Source organism: Leiobunum rupestre, chromosome 9 (assembly GCF_980474605.1).
Source record: "Leiobunum rupestre chromosome 9, qqLeiRupe1.1.hap1, whole genome shotgun sequence".
In the NCBI taxonomy this organism is placed as follows: domain Eukaryota; kingdom Metazoa; phylum Arthropoda; class Arachnida; order Opiliones; family Sclerosomatidae; genus Leiobunum; species Leiobunum rupestre.
In genome coordinates, this window is record NC_143392.1 from 30,376,733 (window position 1) to 30,398,865 (window position 22,133).

Consider the following 22,133-nt stretch of genomic DNA (forward strand, 5'->3'; position numbering starts at 1 on the left):
CTATGTAAATTTTCAATTGTCGGATAAATAAAAAATGATAATTTGTAACTTAAACACGTTTAATGAATGTAATGCAACGCTAAAAGGAACCACCTATGGACTGCATTGCAAAGGATGAAAAAATTAGCGAATAAGTAGATTGAATGAATGTAAGACATTTTCTCTCTCTCGTTGGTCATCACTTCTGACCGGTCAGTCACGCTTTATACGCACGTGCTCACATCCGCCGGTCTTACAACCTCTCGCAAATTTCCCCACCCACGACGGGGAATGCCTCCCGACTATGGGGAACACTGAACGTACTAGATAAATAACCCGTCGAGTGTTGTCTTAAGCCGTACCACATTTTTAGCTTAATATTTCATCACATGAGCCTCCACCCTATACTTTACCACAGTACACCTCAATTTTAACCAATGATCCAGAAAGGGGATGTCCACAATATTGCAATATGCTTACTATAAAAGGTAAGTACATGTTCTTCGGGTTTCACTGATAAACGAAGCCTCGACCGTCGTATGATTCCGTACACGGTAATTAACAGTATGTTTATTTGCTAAATTTGGGATAAGTGTATTAAGCGAAGATGAGTTTCAATCCGTCACGAGGTACACCATGCGTTAGAGCAGTTGACTGGAGGAGAAGTTTGTCAGGCTCAACGTTACCCAGAATCCTTTGCTCCGCAGTAGGGCCAGCTTAAGCGTCGCCCTTAATCTGGTTTTTATTAAAACAGAATTGTAAAAATTCGCCATGTATTCGTCTTGGAGCTTCGAGTAGTTAAGATTAAAATATTTTGGATATAAACATGATCACAAATTTTCCAAAAGTATTCCAAAAATTGAAGGTGAATCTTGTTATATATTCTAACATTCTATTTAAAAACGAAGGCCTAATGAGCAATTTAGAAGGTGATAATGTTGAGAAAAAGTCTGCAACAAAAATGAAATAATCAAACTCAACAGTTCCCATTGCTAATAGATATCTAAAGCGGTTCTGAGTACTGTGTCATGACTTGGTGATCTGTTTGATAACGAAAACAAATAACTGACTTACTCTTGTAGCGTTCCGATTCGCTTCACTATAAAACATAACAATTGAACCTTTAACGCACGCTGATCACGACTCCAGACTATTTAGGGATAATTATTTTACATTAGGATGTAGTCGCTTTAAAGACTAAATTATTTGAAAATTTAACAAAATGCGACAAACAATGATAGAATAGGTCAAAAAATATTTAACCTGTAGTTTGTTGTACCATAAGGTTTCTAGTATATTCAACAACTTTCTCATTAAAAGTTTTCATCTATCACCTACCGGTTAAAAAATAAATTAATGAAAATTATAAATTAGAATGTTCCCTACGTCATACTTTTAGCCTTACAGTTTTTGAGAAAAATTTGATGTCAGAACAAAATAAGACACCCGGCATATACTCGTCCTGTGTAATCTATAATAGTTTCGTTTTATTTAGTCAGACTTGATCTATATCGTGTTATGTTTCTCCTAACATGTCGTTATGTTATATTAATCAGTTTATTATGGCATTCATTACTTTGCCGTGTTTTTGTTCAAGTTAGATTTCAACCAAACCCCAACCGAAATAAAATCCTGGTGACGCCCTCAAATTGAACAGACCAAAATCATGGGACTGGAACAATTATAGTAGTTGCCTCTCGTTGTTAAATATTTGGGAGTATAATATCCCCCCTCTGGTTCTTACGCCACAGTGGTTAACTCTTCAACTCGAAATCACACGGGTTTAGATAAATTTCTGCACTAAAATTGAATTGTTTTTAAAGTTTCCAGGAGAAAAAGGAGCGGAAATAAAGAAAAGAACACTCCATGTAAATAAAACTGATCGTTTTAAACATTTGCGTGATGTGGTGAGAGGGCAAACGTCGTACGTAGTATGGCAAGAAGATTTGGAGTACGTGTCGGATTTCTGCAAAGCTGAGAAAGTGGATGTGCCCGCATTCTTCGCGGCTCCTGACGCTTTGGGGATCTTAAGTAACGCACTCTGGACCAATAAAAATACTGTTTCAAAAACGATGTTGGAGCCGATTAATATTATGTAAGGAAATAATAATCATACTCTTCTGAAACCAAATCGGCCTTTATTCCGTTCTAGCTACGTAAGAGGGTCTAGCAGTCTTGAGTCAAGGAGTTAATTATTATTCGTTTAAAGTAGGATTTTGAAATTTAATCAAGTTGTTTTTCATAAATCATTTATGGCAAAGAGATTAACAACTACCCTTCCCCTGATTCCCTCGAAGGCAAATTTTGTTTCGCAATTTGATGAAATGCATAGGGCATGGTTATAGCTTTCTCTCTATTAAATTTCTTTACTTTTATTGTATTTTCCATGTTTTGTTTTTTCAAAGTGCTAATAGTTTTGACAAGTAATCATCTTTTCTAAACTTGCAAAAAGATGGAATATGTTGTAGCGCATTGGTTTTGCCCTTTGAGACAACCTCCCGATACAAACCTTAACTTCCTTAAGCATTCCTCTCTTTGTTCATATTGACAGCATATTTGTTTTTACAGGATACGTCAGTACCACGCCATGTATATTATTGAGAAGAGAGTCGATTTGGAATATGGTGAGCTCCGGGACAGATGCTACACTGAGAAGACCACCGATGTTCAGGGCGAGAAGAGTAGTACCCCAGATACGGCTTTATCATTCTTGTTACTCGTACTATTCGCTGAGTCTCTTTCTTTCGTTGTACTTATTTTGGAACTAGGGTAAGTGCGTGATAGATTGGACACTTTTTATAAAATGTACCTTGCCTTTTTATAAGTTTTGTTTTGGAGAAATATAAGTAGTGGAATATGTAAATCCATTCCTAATTCTACTTCCTATCCTTTTTCGACGTTAAAATTAAGCATTTTAATAGCTGAAATAATTATTTTCTTGAATGAAGGTTTCGAGCCGAACTTTGGACAAAACGGTGTTGAAATGGACAGCGGGTGGGGTAAGATTGCACACCAGACGCTAAGATTGGACACGTGAGGTTAAGATTGGACACAATGGAGTTATCTTTGGACGCATATAGCTAACTTTAGACAGTAATGCCTAACTTTGGACAACTTTGAAAAATACATTGAATAAATGGTTTCATTGCCGTTTTTAGGTTATAACTCGTTTGTTCGATGTTAAAGGGGTTGATTTTATAATAATTTGAGTTCACAGCTTAGACCGAGCGGTCGGTCCACGTCTAATTTTTAATACGGGATTTGCAATCTCAAACTGATTTTGACAGTAATTTCTACGATTTCAAGATTTTGAAACGGATTTTAAGATTTTTGAAATCCCTTTTTCGGCATGTTTACGGAATTTTGACGTATGTCCGACCCTTCTGTTTGGGCGGAAACGCAATTTCTGAGATTTCCATGCAAGTGCCGCCTCACGAAATCGAACGAATAGTTTACTCCCCATACTTTCTCCTAGTTTAAGATAAAAATTAGGAAAGGAAATCAGAAGTTAATCTTTAAACTTTAAATCTTAAGCCAAGTTTTGGCTCTAGAGAAACCCCTTTGGATGCTTTCCCGCAATACACAAAACGTGTACGTATAGTATCGCCCTTTAGCGTTGCGGCAGCACAAATCTAAATAAATTCCACCAACGCCTCCCTAAAAATAAGGGCGTGTATGTTTGAGCTTTAAGAACTAAAATGTTAATTAAAATAAGTTAAACAAGACCACACATTAACGACTCGGTATGTCTTTTTAAATTGCGATTGAAAAGTAATAGTAACATGTTAATCGACGATATTAGAGATTTTGAGGTGGTCGGTAGTAGAAATCATAGATTTTTCTTGGAAGAATTCGTTTCGGACATTGACGACTTGGTATGTTTTTGGAAATTGCTATTGGGAAGTAATTGTAACATTCGAAGCGTTTTCGAGAATCGCTTGTTTGTTAATAGGTCAATCTACGATAAAGACCGGCGAGCTGGTTTCTAATAGCCAAGAGGAATTTCCTAGCGTATCTGCTCATGTACTTTGATGATTTTTCGCCAGTCGCTTGTTAGTGTTACAATATATGATATGTAAATAAATGTAAAAAATAAATGTTTTAAATAAACGGTACTCCCGACCTTCGCCCGGTTTAGTTTCCGTACTCAGTGAGGCGTAATCTCAATATTCGAATATAAAGCGATGCCCAGATCGGCTTAGGGCAGAAGGTTTTCCCGTGTCAACTCGGACTCGAATAAACGAACTCGAGAAAGGGCCTAATGTCTTGCCTAGTTACTGAAACGGGGTTAACGAGTACGGCCTAAACCGGGATTAAGTCGTTGTTAGACCCTTAACCTAAAAAGAAGTGTCGTTTACTTAACAATAGTCAATAGGTCTAGTGAGCCTAAATACGTAACCATCATCGGAGATATGGTTTCTAATAGCCACGACGAAAATTTCTCGCGATTAATTCGTTTTCTAGGTAATTGCTCGTGTACTTTGAGGATTTTTCTCCAGTCGCTTGTATAGGCAATAGTTCTTGCAAGCCTAAATACGTACCCATCATCGGAGAGATGGTTTCTAATAGCCACGACGAAAATTTCTCGCGATTCATTCGTTTTCTAGGTAATTGCTCGTGTACTTTGAGGATTTTTCTCCAGTCGCTTGTATAGGCAATAGTTCTTGCAAGCCTAAATACGTACCCATCATCGGAGAGATGGTTTCTAATAGCCACGACGAAAATTTCTCGCGATTAATTCGTTTTCTAGGTAATTGCTCGTGTACTTTGAGGATTTTTCTCCAGTCGCTTGTATAGGCAATAGTTCTTGCAAGCCTAAATACGTACCCATCATCGGAGATATGGTTTCAAAAAGCCACGACGTTGTCATTTCCCCCTCTTCCTCTCGCTCAGCAGCGCCAGCGGGAAGGTTCTCTGGGCTCGGCAATCGTCGTCTCTGTCGGGAAACGTGTTCGCATCTCACCCTAGGCGATAGCGCCGTAAAATTATAAACCAAATTTTAAAAAAATAAGAAATTTTATTATTCCTCGGGTACACAAACTTTACAAATGTAATTAAAATATCCTTCCAAAATTTCAAGTCTATTTTCATCTGGAAGCTGCGAACAGATAAAACATGTCCAACCATCGCGTAAATCACATTTCACCCAGACATCTGATTTTTTCTTTTACTCCATTTCATATCACAAGAAAGGCATTTCTTCCCTTTTTTGCGTTTAGGGGCGCTTTGTTTCAGAATTTTCTCCATTGGTTTTTCTCGGCGAATTGTTTCTCTATGCACTTTTTCCTTCAGTAGTTTTTCTTTTTCTTGCTATTCGTTTTCCAAATATTTGATGTACTCTTCACTGGTCAGGTGGTCTTAACTTTCCTTTTCTTAATTTTGTCCCAACTGGGTCGTTCTGGTTATGTTAGAATGTCTATAAAGACAATTTTCGATAGGCGAAATAGACCAAAAATGGTCAAAAATACCAATTTTAAGGGACATCTTGTAAAAATATTTAACCATAAGTACCTGTTTACTGTAAAAACCCTATATTCTGGCCTAATTTAGTAGTATGGTTTAAAATATACCTTCCTCGATTTAGATTTGTTGTCCAAATCACTGGCCTACATATGAAATCAAACTGTGCGCAACTCCTCTACTCCCAATATCAAATATGAAAACCCTAACTTCCCTAAAACTAAACTCTTAGATTATAAAAGCCTACTCTGGCTTTAATTTGTATAACCAACTAACTTCCTCCTCCTAATATTTCTTAAAAAAATTCATATTTTGCAAACTTAATATAACTTGATACATTTTTAATTATTGTTATATAATGCGATTTAAGTGTCCAAAGTTAGCCACAAGAGCGGTGATTTCAATTTCTAAAAATATTCTAATTTAAAGGTCCTAGCAAAATGTTTACTACATTATTGAATAGAATAGGGTTCATTTTATTTATTGAGCATATATTAAGATAAATCTTGCATAAAGTAAACCCACTAAACCTTATTTCGTTAACTAGTAAGAGCTACATTCCTTAAACTTTTTAACTAATATCAAAGTTGATAATCACTATACCTGATTCAAGTTCATCCATCTTGATAACTTAAAATCTGAGAAGCAGAATTTTTTTTGACCGACTAAGTCAAAGGTTAGGGCCAAAGGAAATGACTTTTGAAAATCGTCTGCGCCGTCTGCTTCAGGCGGGAGGTTCTTTTTAGTTTAAAGTGTCCAATTTTAGCCGTGTCCCAACTAACCCGAAACCACCATACTTATTAAATTCCAGAAAGAAGGTTAGCTGAGTGCTCAGTACTTTTTTTGGCAAGGAGGGAAGACCAGTTCGGATTCCAAATAAGACATTGTCTATTAACTAGATTTCGCTTTATCTTTAAAGAGTATACTGGGTGTCTCGGATAAGCATGTCATGAAGTCGACAGCGTGTCCAGATGATTAAAAAATGTCTTACGGTGCTGCTTTTCAGAGAAATAGGCCCCCAAATAGTACAGTAGTAGGGTTTTCGAGCCGGTCCAAAAAGGCACAGTGGAAGGCCTCCTCCCGCTCCTCTCGCTCCTCCCGCGAGTATACAGGGGAAGCCCTCCTCCGCTCCTCCCACGAGTATACAGTGGAAGGCCTCCTCCCTCTCCCCCCTACTCCTCCCGCGAGTATACTGTAGAAGAAAGCTATGACAGTGTTGATCGTGTAAAGCCGGGTGGTGAACGCGTAAAGGTGGGGTGGTGAACTAGCAAGCTTATGTAATACATAGGACGGTGAACGTATAAAGTGGTATATATAAAAAGATACAAACTGTACTTTTCTAAAATGAAAAGCGTTAGAGAAGGTAGCAACCTTTCTACGCAATAAAGCGGTGTATATAAAAATATGCAAACTGTACCCTTCTAAAATGGAAAGCGTTAGCGAAGGCGGTGGACTTCCTAAGTATTGTCTCCCCTTTCGCCACCTGCAGATAAGAAGAGTTAAAATCCTGATTGACAGCTCCGTGCGGTGATCTGCTAAAGGCGGGAGTAGCCGAGCAGTGAATTACCAAGGTGGCTCCATCCGATGGAGAACGTACAAAGGTAGGGTGGTCGAGCGGTGAACTACCAAGGCCGTGTGGAGAACGTGTAACGGTTAGGTGGTCAGGCGGTGAACGCACAAAGGCAGGACGAGGGTGAAGTCCACAAATTACATCATGTTAGACCAGGTATAAAAGGGCTGAGTGAAGAGGTCACATTCGGAGTCAAGATGTATTCATGCAACATCTGTTCAGCCGCTTTCACCCAGAAGAGAAATCTCAACCGTCATATGGTAACTATTCCCGGTAATATTTCGATATAGTGCCCCGTGTGCGATATTTCTTTTTCGAGACGCGATCTTTGAAAACGTCATGAACGAAAATTTAACCACGGCACTACTGTAATACCCGTTAGGGTACCGCAAACGAGTCCCCCGATGATACGACCGCCGTCTTCGCATTATCCGTCTTCGAGGTCTGAGTCGACCTCGGGGGTATTTCAGCGGTCCGAACCGTCAGCTTGCACCACCGAGCCGCAACTGGTGCCATCTATACTTGCGACAAAATCATCGATAGTTTCGGCGTTTCCTCGAGCCGTCGACCCAGCGTCATCTCGACCCGCTACCCCAGCGTGGCATCGACCTGGCCCGTCAAACTCCACTGTAAAAAGGGCTTCGTCACCCGACTCTTTTTCTCGTAAAAGAGTTAAAAATGGTAAGTTTCTTAAAGAAAATTTTATTATTTGTCACATAAAGTATTTTTTTCTATAGATGGTCAAGAAGACAGAATTATTCAACAATCAAAAATCTACGATCGCTTAAATTATTTATTAGAGTCTCAAGCGGAAGGTAAATGGCTTGAAGAACACTGGGATGATATTCAAGCCCAACACCAACAACCAATCGCAGTTGGTTCAGCCGTTGTTGACCAACAAGCAGTCGTCGCTCCTAACCCACCCACTAACCCACCCACTAACTCACCCGCAAACCCACCCGTTAACTTACCCGTTGCCTTTCCAGTTGGTCAACCACTAACTCAACCAGCAGTGCTACCAGCTCACCCACCAGCAGTGTTACCAGCCATCCATCCATTTCAAATAGAGGATGTTAATGCTCTCATAACGGCAACAGATGGCGTTACGGAACCTGTGTTATTTATAAATGAACACCGTGACATCGTCGAAGGATACCTCAGAAACAAACTTAATATCAAGAAAGGTATTAAATGGTATATGGTGGTGCGGGCACGATATACCCGAGAACTCGGCAACACTGGTACGGACGTTGAGGCAATGCCGTATTTCAGGGGTTTTACACACGAAACCCTCTTGCCAGAGATAATCCCCGAGCAAATAAACTCTAGTCGAGACAAAATTGCCGACTCTATGAACAATTATGAAGGGTTAGGAAATGGTTGGTTTTTGGATAAAATTTTGTATTTACAAATTAACATTATCCAATATTTACCTCTGGTAGGCGGTACATATTTTCAATTACCACCTGTAATTGAAAGTAAACGGGTAACGGTAAATGTTAATCCAGAAGACCCAAGTGACAAGAAATGTTTCCTGTGGACAATATTGGCAAAATTGCACCCAACCAAAGAAAACCCCAAATGTATTTACAATTATAAAAGATACGAGAATGAACTCGATTTGTGCGGGATTACGTTCCCTTTTGAACTTGATGCATATAAACTTAAAAAAATCGAAGAGGCGAAAAATTTATCAATTAACATTTTCGCGTACGAAAAGGGTTATTTTCCGCGTTATGTGAGTGAAAATCGTGTAACCGAGTCGAGGGAAATTGATTTACTTTTGGTGACAAACGGTAAAAATAAACATTACGTCTTGATCCGCCACCTAAGTCGTTTGTTCAGTGGATTCACCAGACGTTTTATTGTCGACGGTGCTTAAAAAGGAGTAATTCTGAAGACATTATCAAAGACCATATGCGCGACTGTAATGTCCACGACCCGCAACGTGTGATAATGCAGCACAAGGAACCAGTATTGAAATTCAAAAACTACGAGATGAACCAAATGGTAATTTTAATTTCAATGTATTATGTTCAAAAATAATAATTTTACCCTTACATTTTAGGTTCCTTACACAATTTTTGCGGATTTTGAATCATTGCAATCAAAGATATTTACATGTTTGCCAGACGCATCTCTATCCTCAACCACGAGATTATCTTTGCACGTCACGTGTGGGTTCTCGTACGTGATTATCGGACCAACAGGTTAGGTTAATCAAGTGTACATAAATAAGGCATTATCTAAAGATTTTATTATAGGTGAACTGGTAAAACACGAAACATATCGGGGAAACGATGGTGCGTTGAAGTTTTTACCTCTCCGAGGGGTTATACAATCACCGTGTCTGTCTGTCTGCCCTGCGAACGCGTTCGCATTTTCCGTGCAAAGGTACGCATTGATACGCAAAGGTACGCAATGTCTCGAAATCTCTGCGTTCGCAGTTTTTCGTAGTGTTGGCAAAACCACCGTGTGACGGTCAGCGTTAACGGATTATTTTAGTTTGGATGGTGTTTTTTCGCTCACCGTCGTGACGGTTTGGTATATTACGTTTTTGTAATGTTTATGCGTAGGTTGTGAGAGTTGTGTTTCTGTTATGTCGGTTGTGGGTGTAGAGATTGTGGTGTGTCTGTGTTATGATGGTTGTAGATGTTGAGTATGTTGTGTTTGTACGGGCGTTTTATCTCCAGCTTCTACTTAATGACGGACCGAATGCTGAGTGTTATGCAACCTCTCAACGTCCAATGGCAGGGTTTCCACCAATTGTTCACGGTATTCGTCTTAGTATCAATTTGCGATTTAATGGCGCCGGCCGGGAATCGAACCCGGGTCTGCCTCGTGCAAGAGATTTACTCTAACCACTCAGCCACCAACGCTTGTTAAGTTGCGGTGTTTTTCTAAAAAACAGCTTTGGCGAATGTCATTTACAAAGTTATAATGTTAGGTACTATAATTTATTCTACATCATTTTAAATATTTATAAATTATATTAATCTTATATTTAATGAAATATTTATAAATTATATTAATCTTATATTTATAAATTATATTATTCTTATATTTAATTAAATATTTATAAATTATATTATTCTTATATTTAATTAAATATTAATAAATTATATTAATCTTATATTTATAAATTATATTAATATTATATTTATAATTATATTTATAAATTATATTAATATTATATTTAATTAAATATCTGAGTATTTTACTTTATTTGATCGTGTTCAGGAATTGAACTCGGGTCACATCGTTACAATGCAGATAGTTTACCGCCGAGCCAATGACTTCCTTTAGGAATATAAAAAGTAAAGAAACCATTATGATAAGGCGGGTTTTTTACCTTTTAATAACGCTTAGAAAAAGGATAATTATTCAAAACTCCCGCGGAAACTATATAAAAGTAATAATATAGCGCCACCGTGTGGAGAACTATCAATCAAACCGGGTAAAAAATATAATCTCTACAATTTTTCGAGCTTTAGTCAAATCTTGACGGGTCTAAAAAACATCAAATAATCGTATATAAAGCCGTTGCCGTGAATATGGAAGATTAGTCTTTCTTAGTTCTTGGCGTTCAGACGAACTACTGCAGGACGGGGTCCTGGTGTCGGTCAAAGGTTATGAGGTAACTTTGCGGTTTAATTAGTATGTTCGGTCTTCGGTCATTGAAAGAGTTAAATTGTGTTTCGCGTTTGGAACGTGATCGAATGTATGAACAGTGCGTGTTTAAGACTGAAAGTGTTAAAGTAATTGTGAACTAACTCAAGTCAGCTGTAAGATAAAATTGATTGTTTTTTCTTGAATTGGAATAACCTAATTATACCCTTGAAATTATCAACTCAACCTGTGAGGCTAATTAAGTAGATTGGAAGATATTAGTAGCGAACAGCTCTCAGCTGGTTATTAAGACAAGAGTTTATAGTACGGTAGTTGTGTAAGTGTGTTTTGGTTTATTTTTCAATCACGATGAATTAAGACAAACCTAGTCTTGGACACTTGAGTACCAGTTCTGCACAATTACGTAGGAGGGATATATATTGTTGGGTTATTGATGAAAGTTAAACCTAGAACGTTACATAGACTGTTCTGAATAAAAATAAACATTTATAATTTTGCATAATTCTGGTTGCCATTTTATTTCTAATCACTCGCCCACAACATTACAGTTCTGGCAATCCCGAATCAACTAAATTTGCGATATAACGGCGACGGGAAATTATTCTCGTAAATTTATCGCGCGGCCTTAGGGAATATTATTTTAACAAAATTTCGATAAACTATCGTTTAATTAAAATCGGCCCGATTTCGTTAAAATTATAAACCAAAACGGTCGTTATAATACCCTCTGTAGCTATTTCTTTCATTAAAATTTGCTTTGTATTATATTCAACTGACAAACTTGTACTGGGAAAAGGGTTTAATTCAATTGTGCATTGTTATAGTACGTCTAACTCACTGTTGTAACTACTTAACTTATGATATTCTGAATAAATTAAAATTGGTCGTTTCGTCTCAATTATTCTAATTATAATATAATTTAATACCGGGCGGGATAGAACTGGGATAACATTTTTAACAAATAACTCTAAATTGCGGAGATATATCTTTAAGGGTTATCTCGGTAAATTAATACCACTAGGGACAATTCTTCCGAGGAGAGGTATATTTCGGTTTGCCAACTTGTTGAAAATGCTTATGGACGACCCCTCGATCATATCCGATAAGTTGAAGGCAAATATCCCGATGAAACTCACGGATGATGAGGAAAGATCGTACCAGTCAGCCACACACTGCTACGTTTGCGAGGAAGTATTTTCAAAAACTTCCATCAAAACCCGCGACCATGATCATTACACGGGGGTTTATAGAGGATGCGCGTGTCAAAGCTGTAATCTGAAGTTGAAAGCTCCGAAATTTATCCCCGTTTTCCTTCACAACTTAAGCAGGTAATATAAAATATTATAATTTAAACCAATTTTTCAAGTTGGAAATCCTATAGATACGACGCGCATCTTATTATGCAACAAATCTCCCAAATTAAAAATATCGATTGTATCGCTACCAACAGCGAAACGTACATTTCGTTTACGCTTGGCAAGTTGCGTTTTGTTGACAGTATCCGATTCTTGCCTGCCTCCCTCGAAACGTTGGTTGCAAATCTGGCAAAGGGGGGTTCCCAAACATTTTCCGCGATCAACTCTGTGTTTAGTCCCGAAGAAGTTAAACTTCTCCTTCGCAAAGGGGTTTATCCGTATTCATATATGGATTCTGAAGATAGTTTCAAAGAAACACAGCTGCCACCTATCGACTGTTTTTACAACGATTTAACCGACTTACCTCTAAGTGAAGCCGACTATGAACATGCTCAAAGCGTCTGGAAAATGTTCAACATAGAAAATTTGGGTTTGAATTAATTAATTATTGCTAGTTTAAATAAATTAACGTTTTTATATCTTTAAAGGGGGATACCACGATCTATATGTAATGTCTGAAACACTCCTTCTAGCGGACGTTTTTCAAAATTTCCGTCAAATGTGTATGAACTCATACCGTCTAGATCCCGCCCATTCCTACACCGGTCCAGGATTTGCGTGGCAGACGGCCCTTTTTATGACAAAAGTACGCTTAGACCTATTTCTAGACGAAGACATGCATTTGTTCAGAGAAAAGGGGATCCGAGGAGGGGTTTAATGATAAGCCAACGCTTCGCACAAGCCAACAACAAGTATCTAGATACATTTGATCCGTCCAAGCTTGATAAATATATTTGTTATCTCGGTATGAATAATCAAAATTTTAATAATACATTTAATTATACAAAAAATAATAAAAAAAAATTATTTAAAAAATTTTATTAAAAAATTAATAAAAAAATTAATTTTAATGATAATTTTAATCAACAGACGCAAATAACTTGTATGGAACCGTAATGTGTGACGCTATGCCCATGAAGGGTTTCAAATGGGTTGAGCAGTCTCCAGACAGTGAACGTGAAATTCTAAGATGTCTCGACGATGCTCCGGAAGGTTATATTGTCGAAGTGGATCTAGAATATCCAAGCGTGTTACACGACGAGCATAATTGTTACCCGCTAGCACCCGAATCGATGTCAATTAAACCCGAGTTATTATCCGACTATTCCAAAACCCAGATGACGAAATTGAAAATTCCAATCAAAGAAAGCCTACCGAAACTAGTCCCCAACCTTTTCAATAAAGAACGATAGGTAGTTCATTATCGAAACCTGAAATACTACGTAGAAAAGGGACTCAAAATATCAAAAATTCACCGAATTTTGAAATTTGAGCAGGGGGCTTGGTTAAAGACATACATCGACTTCAACACGGAGAAAAGGAAGATGGCGGCTAATGACTTTGAAAAGGACCTATTCAAATTAATGAATAATGCGGTGTTTGGTAAGTAATTAAATTAAATTAACATTAACATTAAAATTTTTTTTTTTGGGTTCTCCTAAGGTAAAACCATAGAAAACTTACGTTTACGTAAGGATTTCAAGCTAGTCACGTCCGCTGAAAAGGCGATAAAGAAAGCAAGTTCCCTATTCACTATTTTTCAAAATGACCTTGTGGGAATTCATTCGGCCAAGAAAAAGCTTATTCTAAACCGACCTATAGAAATATGGGTAAATCTCAAAATAGACCACTTTAATATGTTGTACAGGACCCCAATACAAGTACAATTCCGTTGAGTTTTTCTTGTCACGAATTTTTTCCATTTCAACGGTTAAATTGACTAGACTAAAACTAAAAAACCACCAATCAACTTATAACCAAACGAATTTAACGATTTTTTATACTGGCTTACGCCAAATCATCTAACATAGACACGTATGCTACAGTGAAGAACACTCCTAATTCTCTATTTCTTTTAGACGTTGACCAAACCGAAATAAACTAAATTATAATTAATTAGAGAACAAAAGCTGCACCTGGCAAAGACGGAATTTCTCCAAAATTGATAGCGAGCACCTAAATAAACCACTTGTGTACTTAATTAACTTAAGCTTTAAAACCGGAACGTATCCCAGCATCCTCAAAAAAGGTATAATAACTCCAATTTTTAAACAAGGTTACATTAATAATCCGGGAAACTTCCGCCCCATCACTGTTCTGTCTGCGTTTGCTAAAGTCAACCTGACAACGATCTTTTTAAACTCGCCCCTCACAATTAATATATCCTCAGTTTAAACGATTTACTTCCCTTTCCATCGGCAATACATCAAGAAAAATCAATTCAATATTTTACGCAGTTAAACTATAAAATTCCCTTCCCAAAAATGTACAAAACTCAACAAATTTCTTTGCTTTTAATTTTAAAATAAATGTAAACAATTTAATCAGGGAAATCTAAATCCAAAACTACTGCAAATACTAAAACTTAGCATGTCTTTCAGCAAAATTTAAAATTGTAAAAAGAGAGGTTTTTGCAACTTTTTTGGGGGGGGGGGGCAATAATAAACGGTACCCACAAGTTTTACAAACAAAAATGCTTTAAATTACCTTTGGGGATGTATCATGGTAGTGCACCTGCGTTCTTTTTCTTCAAACAATTTTATTGAGTTTTGCTTTTGGGTTGGAGAGTCACTTCGAAGTCTCTTCACGAGTTCGGATGTCGGCCGGTGGTAGGACTCAGGAGTCTTATCATCCTAAGCAATATTAAGACAGACGGTACATTTATAGTTCATTGTATTGCTATTTACAATTAATAACTACAATTAGGCTAGTAGCTTAGTATTCTAATCTTCTATATCTCTTTTGTCACTTTAAGGTACTAAAGTTGTGGAAACTGTGGTTCATTTAAATAAAAGGAATGTTTAATTTCCTAATTATTCGAATAAAACCAGTTCCTAATGAAATACTCGATAACCCGACTTGTTACAAATATAACTCTAGGTTTTTCTTAATTACTTGATTCGAATAAGAGGAAATTTCCCCTAATAAAGTACTCAACTTTAATATTACTGAACTCGAATACTCGATAAAAAAATTCGTACTTGATAACCGACTCGATTGCCTAAAACCACTACTCGCGCAGCCCTAAGAGTACGAACAAATAATAACAGTATTATTACCAGTTCTTCAGTAGCTTCTGGAACGTCTTGCGCTCTCTCTCAATTACTTGCTGGTTGTGCTTGCCCGCTTTCTCTCAGTCTACGATCAACATCTATGCACGTGCGACGATGTGGTTCACTTCTGGCGGGAAACTGCACCTGGTACCACTTTCGAGCTTCTTCGCCATCTCCCTCAAACCAACCGTAGATAAGGTGCATGTCAGCATATTCTGAATTAGTAAAATATTCCACACTAGTTTCAAAGTTGAAGGAAAAATAAGAAAAATTTTAATTTTATACCTTCCGAACAGAAAATTGTCTTACCGAATGCAGGCATTTTGCCCTCTAAATTGTAAAATGCAAAATTGTATTTTAGAATTTAAAGGAGTATTATTTACAGCCATACCACTTTCAAAAGGTTCAAGGCTTAAACGCAGTGGAGTATCCTCGGTGAATTGACTTTCGTTAGTACTTGGTGAAGAGAGTCGATAATGACTTCCAGTTTAAGAGTAACCTGTTGACATCTGACGAGGCCAATTTCTTAAGAGACGGGGTATTTAATGTGCATAAAACCACGAGTGGAGCCTTAGAAACCCACACGCGACTATTGTAGGGGCTCATCAAGAGCCAATTAGACTAAATGTCCGGTGTGGCATTGTCGGCGACCGTTTAGTTGGACCTTATATTTTACCGCCTTGGTTAAATGGTCAATCTTACTTACCATATGAATGTTTGGCTAAAAATTAAATTTAACACTAGGTTTCTGAATGGAATCGAGTAATTTAAATTAGTTTGGCATTACTTAAATCATTATTAAACAAAACATATTTCTAACAGTTCACTAATAAACTTTTGACCCTTGTTAATAATTTGATCGCTTCATCAAGAAAAAACCAATGCTTGTAGAGGTTTACGGTAATAGTAAGTGTAAGGAGCTAATGGCGCGTGTGGCACGAATGGCTTGCCACCACCCTAATACGCATTGTAATCAAGCCACCTGTTTAAGGCATTAAAAGTCGCTCGATGACTTGGGCCTAAGCTGGTGAATTCGGTATTAGCCTAGCTGATTATTTATTTATTTTTGGTTATTTATTTTAATGCAAACAATTTGGTTTAAGGCAGAATATCGTTCGTACATTTTTTCGATTTGAGTTGTTTTAGACGGTAATTTTTAGGGGCTCTTACCTCTGAAACGAAGCAATGTAGAACCCATGTTCATGAGTCATTTTCGACTCATCTGTACCCAAAGAAAACGCCCTTCACGACATCCGTATTCGAAACACCCAGTATAAGTTTTCTTCTCGTCGGTCTAAGTGCCTTTCGACCGAGTATCGCGGTTTTTCATAACGCTTAAGCCTTTCATGACCTTCAATCAGTGTTTAGTCTAGGGTTGCTAGTTAATAGCGTTTACACTCCATTCACTTCGTTTTAAATAAGGATAGATGGCATATCAAGTTGTAATTTCTACAAAGATTGATTTCGTAGAAATAAATATTTATTTCGAATAATAAAGTTTTATAAATCGCCCTCTAGCAGGATTGTTAGCATTGTTTTTCTTTGTTTTAAATTTTTGTAGTAGATAAAACGTTGTATTCGTATCAAATATTTTATTTACAAAGGGAAACGGAACTAAATTTTATATTATATTTGGGATTTCTGGTTTTCACTAACTATTACTGTTTCTTTTCCAAAATAAATATTTGATCATATTATTAAACAATGTTGAAGGTCAGTTGTAACTAAAAACCTTCAAATACCAGAAAAGTATTGCTGGTTCGAATAAAATGAAATAACACCGGGATTTTAATTGTTCCAAATTTTAAGTAAATAAAATCCCAATATATTAGAACTAGGTTTCGCAATAATTAAAATTAACTCCTAAAAACGTACGTATTGTTTATTTTTTTTAAATCAAGCTGTCGCGGATTACGCTCTTTTAAGACGCCTTGTGTAAGAATATTATTTTTTATGGCTTTGTTATTTTTAAGACCCTCGCTACGACGAGATCTTAGGCCCCCGCCTTATGCACCTGTTCAATTTTAGTAAATCAAATATATTGCGTCATTTAAAGTAACATATATAACAGACTGTTTTTTAATATCTAATCTAGCAAATAAAATAAACTAAAATAGCATCTGTTAAAAATGTTTTTTAACAATGCTAAAGGTTTTGCTTTACGAAACAATGTCTAAGATCTTTCCTAAATAACACAGTGCACGTTTTTAAGACACACTGCCAGTAGTATATCTCCCATTAGGCACGTGTCTACCACGTTGGCAAATTTCGGGGCCAGGGGTGGAAAACCAATCTATTTGAAGAAAGGAAGTTTTTATTCAATTTTAAGGCTTAGATGGTTGCAAGTTCAATATGTGTTGTTGATTATAAAATTAAAAACGACTTCGTTACATTAGACACTCTGAGGGCAAGGAAGAAAAAATTAAACCTTATTATCGCCGAAGACAAGAATTGTCGACAATGAATGGCGTCCTCATGTCTGGTCAGAGAGTCGTTGTACCCGAAACGTTAAGACAGGATATACTTCACCAGCTACATGATCCGCATCAAGGTATCGTGAGAATGAAGTCTTTAGGAAGATCCACGTTCTGGTGGGCAGGAATGGACAATGACATCTCCCATTTTTGCGCGCAATGCAACTCTTGTCAGTCCACAGCAGCCGAACCAGCCAAGAAATTATCACCATGGCCCGCAGCCACGAAACCATGGACTAGAGTGCATTGCGATTTCGCCGGGCCTGTTGAAGGAAAGCTGATATTCATCGTCGTAGACGCGTACTCAAAATGGATGGAGGTGGATAACGTTTCCACCACGTCAACCGAGTGTGCCATTCGTTCACTTAGACCCATGATGGCTCGATTCGGAATACCAAGAACTCACGTATCTGACAACGCGACTTGCTTCACCAGCGGAAAGTTCGGGGAGTTCGTTCGGAGAAATGGAATACGCCACATCACGATAGCGCCGTATCACCCTCAATCAAAGGCCAAGCAGACCGGACAGTGAGGACGGTAAAACAGCAAATAAGAAAACTGTCGGGCGGAAGTGGCGAAGAAACCGACATCCTGAACGTGGGACTGCAAAAGTACAGCCTGGGCACGCTTGAAGAGATAATCCAGCGGATCTTGATGGCTCACAGAAGAACTCCGTATTTATTGGGCAAGTCTCCAGCTGAGCTGATGATGGGAAGAATAATAACGTCTCGTCTGGACCTTTGCAATCCTCGTCTTCAATCCAATGTTTCCGAAACGCCAGAACCACACCGGAGCAAATTACAGTTGGGAGACAACGTCCACATTCGCAACTATTCTCGCGGCCCTAAATGGATTCCGGGCACAATTACAAAATTCATCGGACGTGCCATGTTCCAGGTAAACAGCGGCGATCAGCTCTTGCGCAGACACCAAAATCAGCTACGCAAACGACAACTGGGAGCCGATTCATCTTCGCGATCAAGTGGACTTGTACCACCTGATGACTTCGTATGGCTTTCCACGCCTGCACCACCACCTACGGCTGCACCACAAAACATCACCATCATGAACGACGCTTAATCCACCGCAGTAATAAGGCCACAACGGCACCGTAAAGTGCCCGAACGATACGGACTTTAAAAAAAGGAGGAAGTGATGTTGTGTATATTTCGTATAAAAAACAAACTTCTTATCATGCTTATCGTATCACGTGACAATCTAGCTGTATATAAACACCGGCAACCTATTGACAGGCACGCAGTGTGCAACCTTTCTCAATATGATATTTTATCAATAAATATGTTTTAGTTACAATGTGTACTTCTTATGAGATCGTACACAACAAAAGGTTAATTTTTTAAGATAATACGGGATTTGATGCGAAGGATAGAAAGAGTTTAAGATAGCAATGGGGGGTTCGGAAAAATTTCCTAAGTTATCAGTTAGATTTTCGAGGGAAGCTGGCATTAAATGAAGTGAATCGATGAAACGGAGACGACCGATAGCGAAACTTGTATCAGTTTCGGTGGTTGATGGAATGCAGGAAATTTTATGTTCCTTCATCGACTTAATCCTCTGCATAATAAGATTGGCATCGTATCTACAATTTGAAAATAAATATATTTTAGATATAATTTCGTCGACAGTAGAAAGGGAAAAATTACGTACCGTGATAAATTGTGCCTGACGACGGGTGTAAACTTTCCAACTCTTAGCTTTAAATTACACGAATTGTGGGTCACTCCGCGAAAACGTCATATAAAATGTAATTAGACGTTAGCTTTCTGATAAAGATAATCACCGATATAAGTATAATATACTGGAATAATGACAATGGTCTCTAACTCCCGAATCGCTCTGCGTGAGAAGACCCTCACACACGTAACAATGAATGGCGTTGTAAACCAATTCTTCTTCGACTGGTGTCAAAACCATTGAGTTGGGAATATTAATCTAGAGATCCAATCAAAGCTGCTCCCCGCGAAACAAGTTTTTGAAAAATACGAATGTGCCGTCTGCTCTAAAATGACGAGCAAACGTTATCATATGACCCGTGGCGCCATCCATTATTTTGAAGAAAAAAATCTTTTTGCTTGAAAACGCGTCTTATTTGAACGAATCATTGAGAGATAGACGGCGCCACGGGTAGAATGATAACGTTTTCTCGTTATTTGGGACGCCGATGGGAGCAGACGACAGTATTCTTATTTATAAAAACTTGTTTCGCGAAATACTGAAATCCGACGTTTCGATTGGACCTCTAGATTAATATTCCCAACTCAATGGTCAAAACCATCGGGACGTTTTTCTTTCTTAGGGATACACGCCTTTAACGGATTATAGGAAATTATTTCCCTTACACTAAACTGTGCAGGCAATTATCAATTATTAGATGCCAGTGACTAGCATCGTCCAAGACGCAAGTACAACGCTGGTATAACTCTCTCCAAGCATGGCACCGTACCCTATATAACCAACTGATTTATGCCAATTTCAAACAATTATACGTTGATTTCACAATAATTTCATACGGCCTAGTGTTTATAGAAGAAGGCGTTTAAAAACATGACTATACTTTAAGCGTTTTTCGTGTGTAGGGCCAAAGAATGAAGAAACTCGGTCTTTTGGCTAAAACCAAAGTGTAGTATCTTGTGTATAGCGGGTATACCTAATTATTAAATTAATCCAATTAATTAAAGTTGTTTTGCCGACCGTAACCGTCGAAAACCACAGTCAGGGTACCATGATATAGTATACCAAATGTGGTTGACCTAAGTTGAAAACTGTAGATTCCTATAGCGGACAAACAAACATAAATAAAGTTTATATTTAGTTAAATATTAACCACTTCTATAACATGTTTTAATTAGAATATTCTTATTAAAACATGTTTAAGAAGTGGTTAATATTTAAATTAATATAAACTTTTATTATTAGTGGCATTAAAATATTAGTTGATAGCTAGCAAACATAAAAACATCTCATGTTTGCCAAAAGATATACCCTTAAAAAAGTTAAATAATATAACGTTATTTTAACTTAAATATCCATATTAAAAGTGACGTTTTTGAATGTGGTGAATATAATTTAAATAACGCGGTTTTTCAACCTAACTATTTTGATAAAAACATGAGTTCTTAAAGAGGTCAATATTTTACTAAATATAAACATTTATAATTAGTGGGATAATAACCATTAAACGTTATTTTGACCTTAAACCAAATATTGACCATTTTACAAACGTTATTTTGCTACCTGGGATGTAATCATTGGGTCAAACCTATCCTTGTATCCTTGATATTGGTATTTCGTAGATTGCAACCTTTTTAGGAAAAATCGTCATGTGATGATTGACGGAAATATTCCTAGCCCTTGCTCAAAGATATTAATTCACTAAGGCGGGGAAAAATGATGAAAAAATGCGAATCGTGGCCTTTTCGTGACGTGAATTAAATCTGAGAGAGGGGGTTACATATGGGGGAAAGAAAAATAAAAAGTGGGGGAGATTCGAATTCACAAAATCTTTATTTAACACTTAATTTTATAAAAACACTAAAATACAAAATGAACATAATGAGGGGGATTGAGGGAATAATTCTACTTAACAATAATGATGGTTAAGCCATCTTCACTATAGTTCTTTTAACTTTCCAGAATACGAGGGGGAACTTTAACATAAAAATACACTCTTGGACCTTAAATTTATTAATGAAACTATCTCTTACGGTTTTCAATGGGATCTGTTCCGGTATACCTAACCTCAGGTTTAAAATACTTAGGGGGCAGAAATAAATATACACTAACACTAATAACAATCACTACAATTAAACTACTACAATTAAAGGTTCTACAATTAAACAATGACAATCATTAACTCCAAAAATGATAACAACGAGGGTACAGCGCGAAAGAAAAAGGTAATCCTAACTCTATAAATACATAAAGTGGAATGAACTCTCGACCTAAAGGGGACCTGCTTTAACCCTTTTCTCGAACAATAGCGAGGGATTAAGCTATTCTTTCCAAAAATAATTATCCACGTTTTCACCGGCTATTTCGTATTTCGACCCTGGGTACTCTACAAGGGGGGGGGATTATGATAAATTTCTACTTATCACTTAATTCGTGGCTGCTCTTCGATTCACGGGATTCCGGGTTACGGGAGCTTCCGGATTACGGGGTTCCAAATTACGCAAGACACACACACACGCGTTTTCTTGGAGGGGCTCGACGGGGGACTTCTTGCATACGGCACGGATGCCCGGATTACGGAACGGATGTCCGGATGACGATGACGAACTTCTTACAAGCGGTGTAGGTACTTCGGGTTTCAGTCTGAAACGTCTGGTTAGACGAGGGAATCGGTCTCGGTCATCTGAGTTTCTTCTCTCGGTACGGCTAGATATTGAGTGATCAACAGGTGATTTGAGAGTGTTGAGGGCATTACATTTCCCAGATTCATGGCTGCTTGGATTATACTCTTCCGGTCGGAATGCCCTCGATGTAGTTCATCTAGGTAGTCAGTGATGGTTGTTGCGATCATGAGGGTTGC

At 37.6% G+C, this 22,133-nt stretch overlaps 1 protein-coding gene and 1 long non-coding RNA gene across 2 annotated transcripts; both read left to right on the forward strand.

Moving 5' to 3' along the window:
* Positions 1 to 2,036: 2,036 nt before the first annotated feature.
* On the forward strand, positions 2,037 to 2,661 carry LOC149927109 (uncharacterized). The gene is made up of 2 exons (XR_016474041.1): positions 2,037 to 2,074; positions 2,548 to 2,661. It is a non-coding gene; the product is annotated as an uncharacterized LOC149927109 (long non-coding RNA).
* Positions 2,662 to 18,235: 15,574 nt separating this feature from the next.
* LOC149927110 (uncharacterized) lies at positions 18,236 to 18,661 on the forward strand. The gene has a single exon (XM_090157800.1). The coding sequence runs from the start codon at positions 18,236 to 18,238 to the stop codon at positions 18,659 to 18,661; it is 426 nt and encodes a 141-aa protein (XP_090013926.1).
* The last annotated feature ends 3,472 nt before the right edge of the window (positions 18,662 to 22,133 follow it).

Excerpts from the sequence above, each read along its gene's own strand:
- LOC149927110 (XM_090157800.1), top strand. The coding sequence starts at position 18,236 with ATGGCTCACAGAAGAACTCCGTATTTATTGGGCAAGTCTCCAGCTGAG.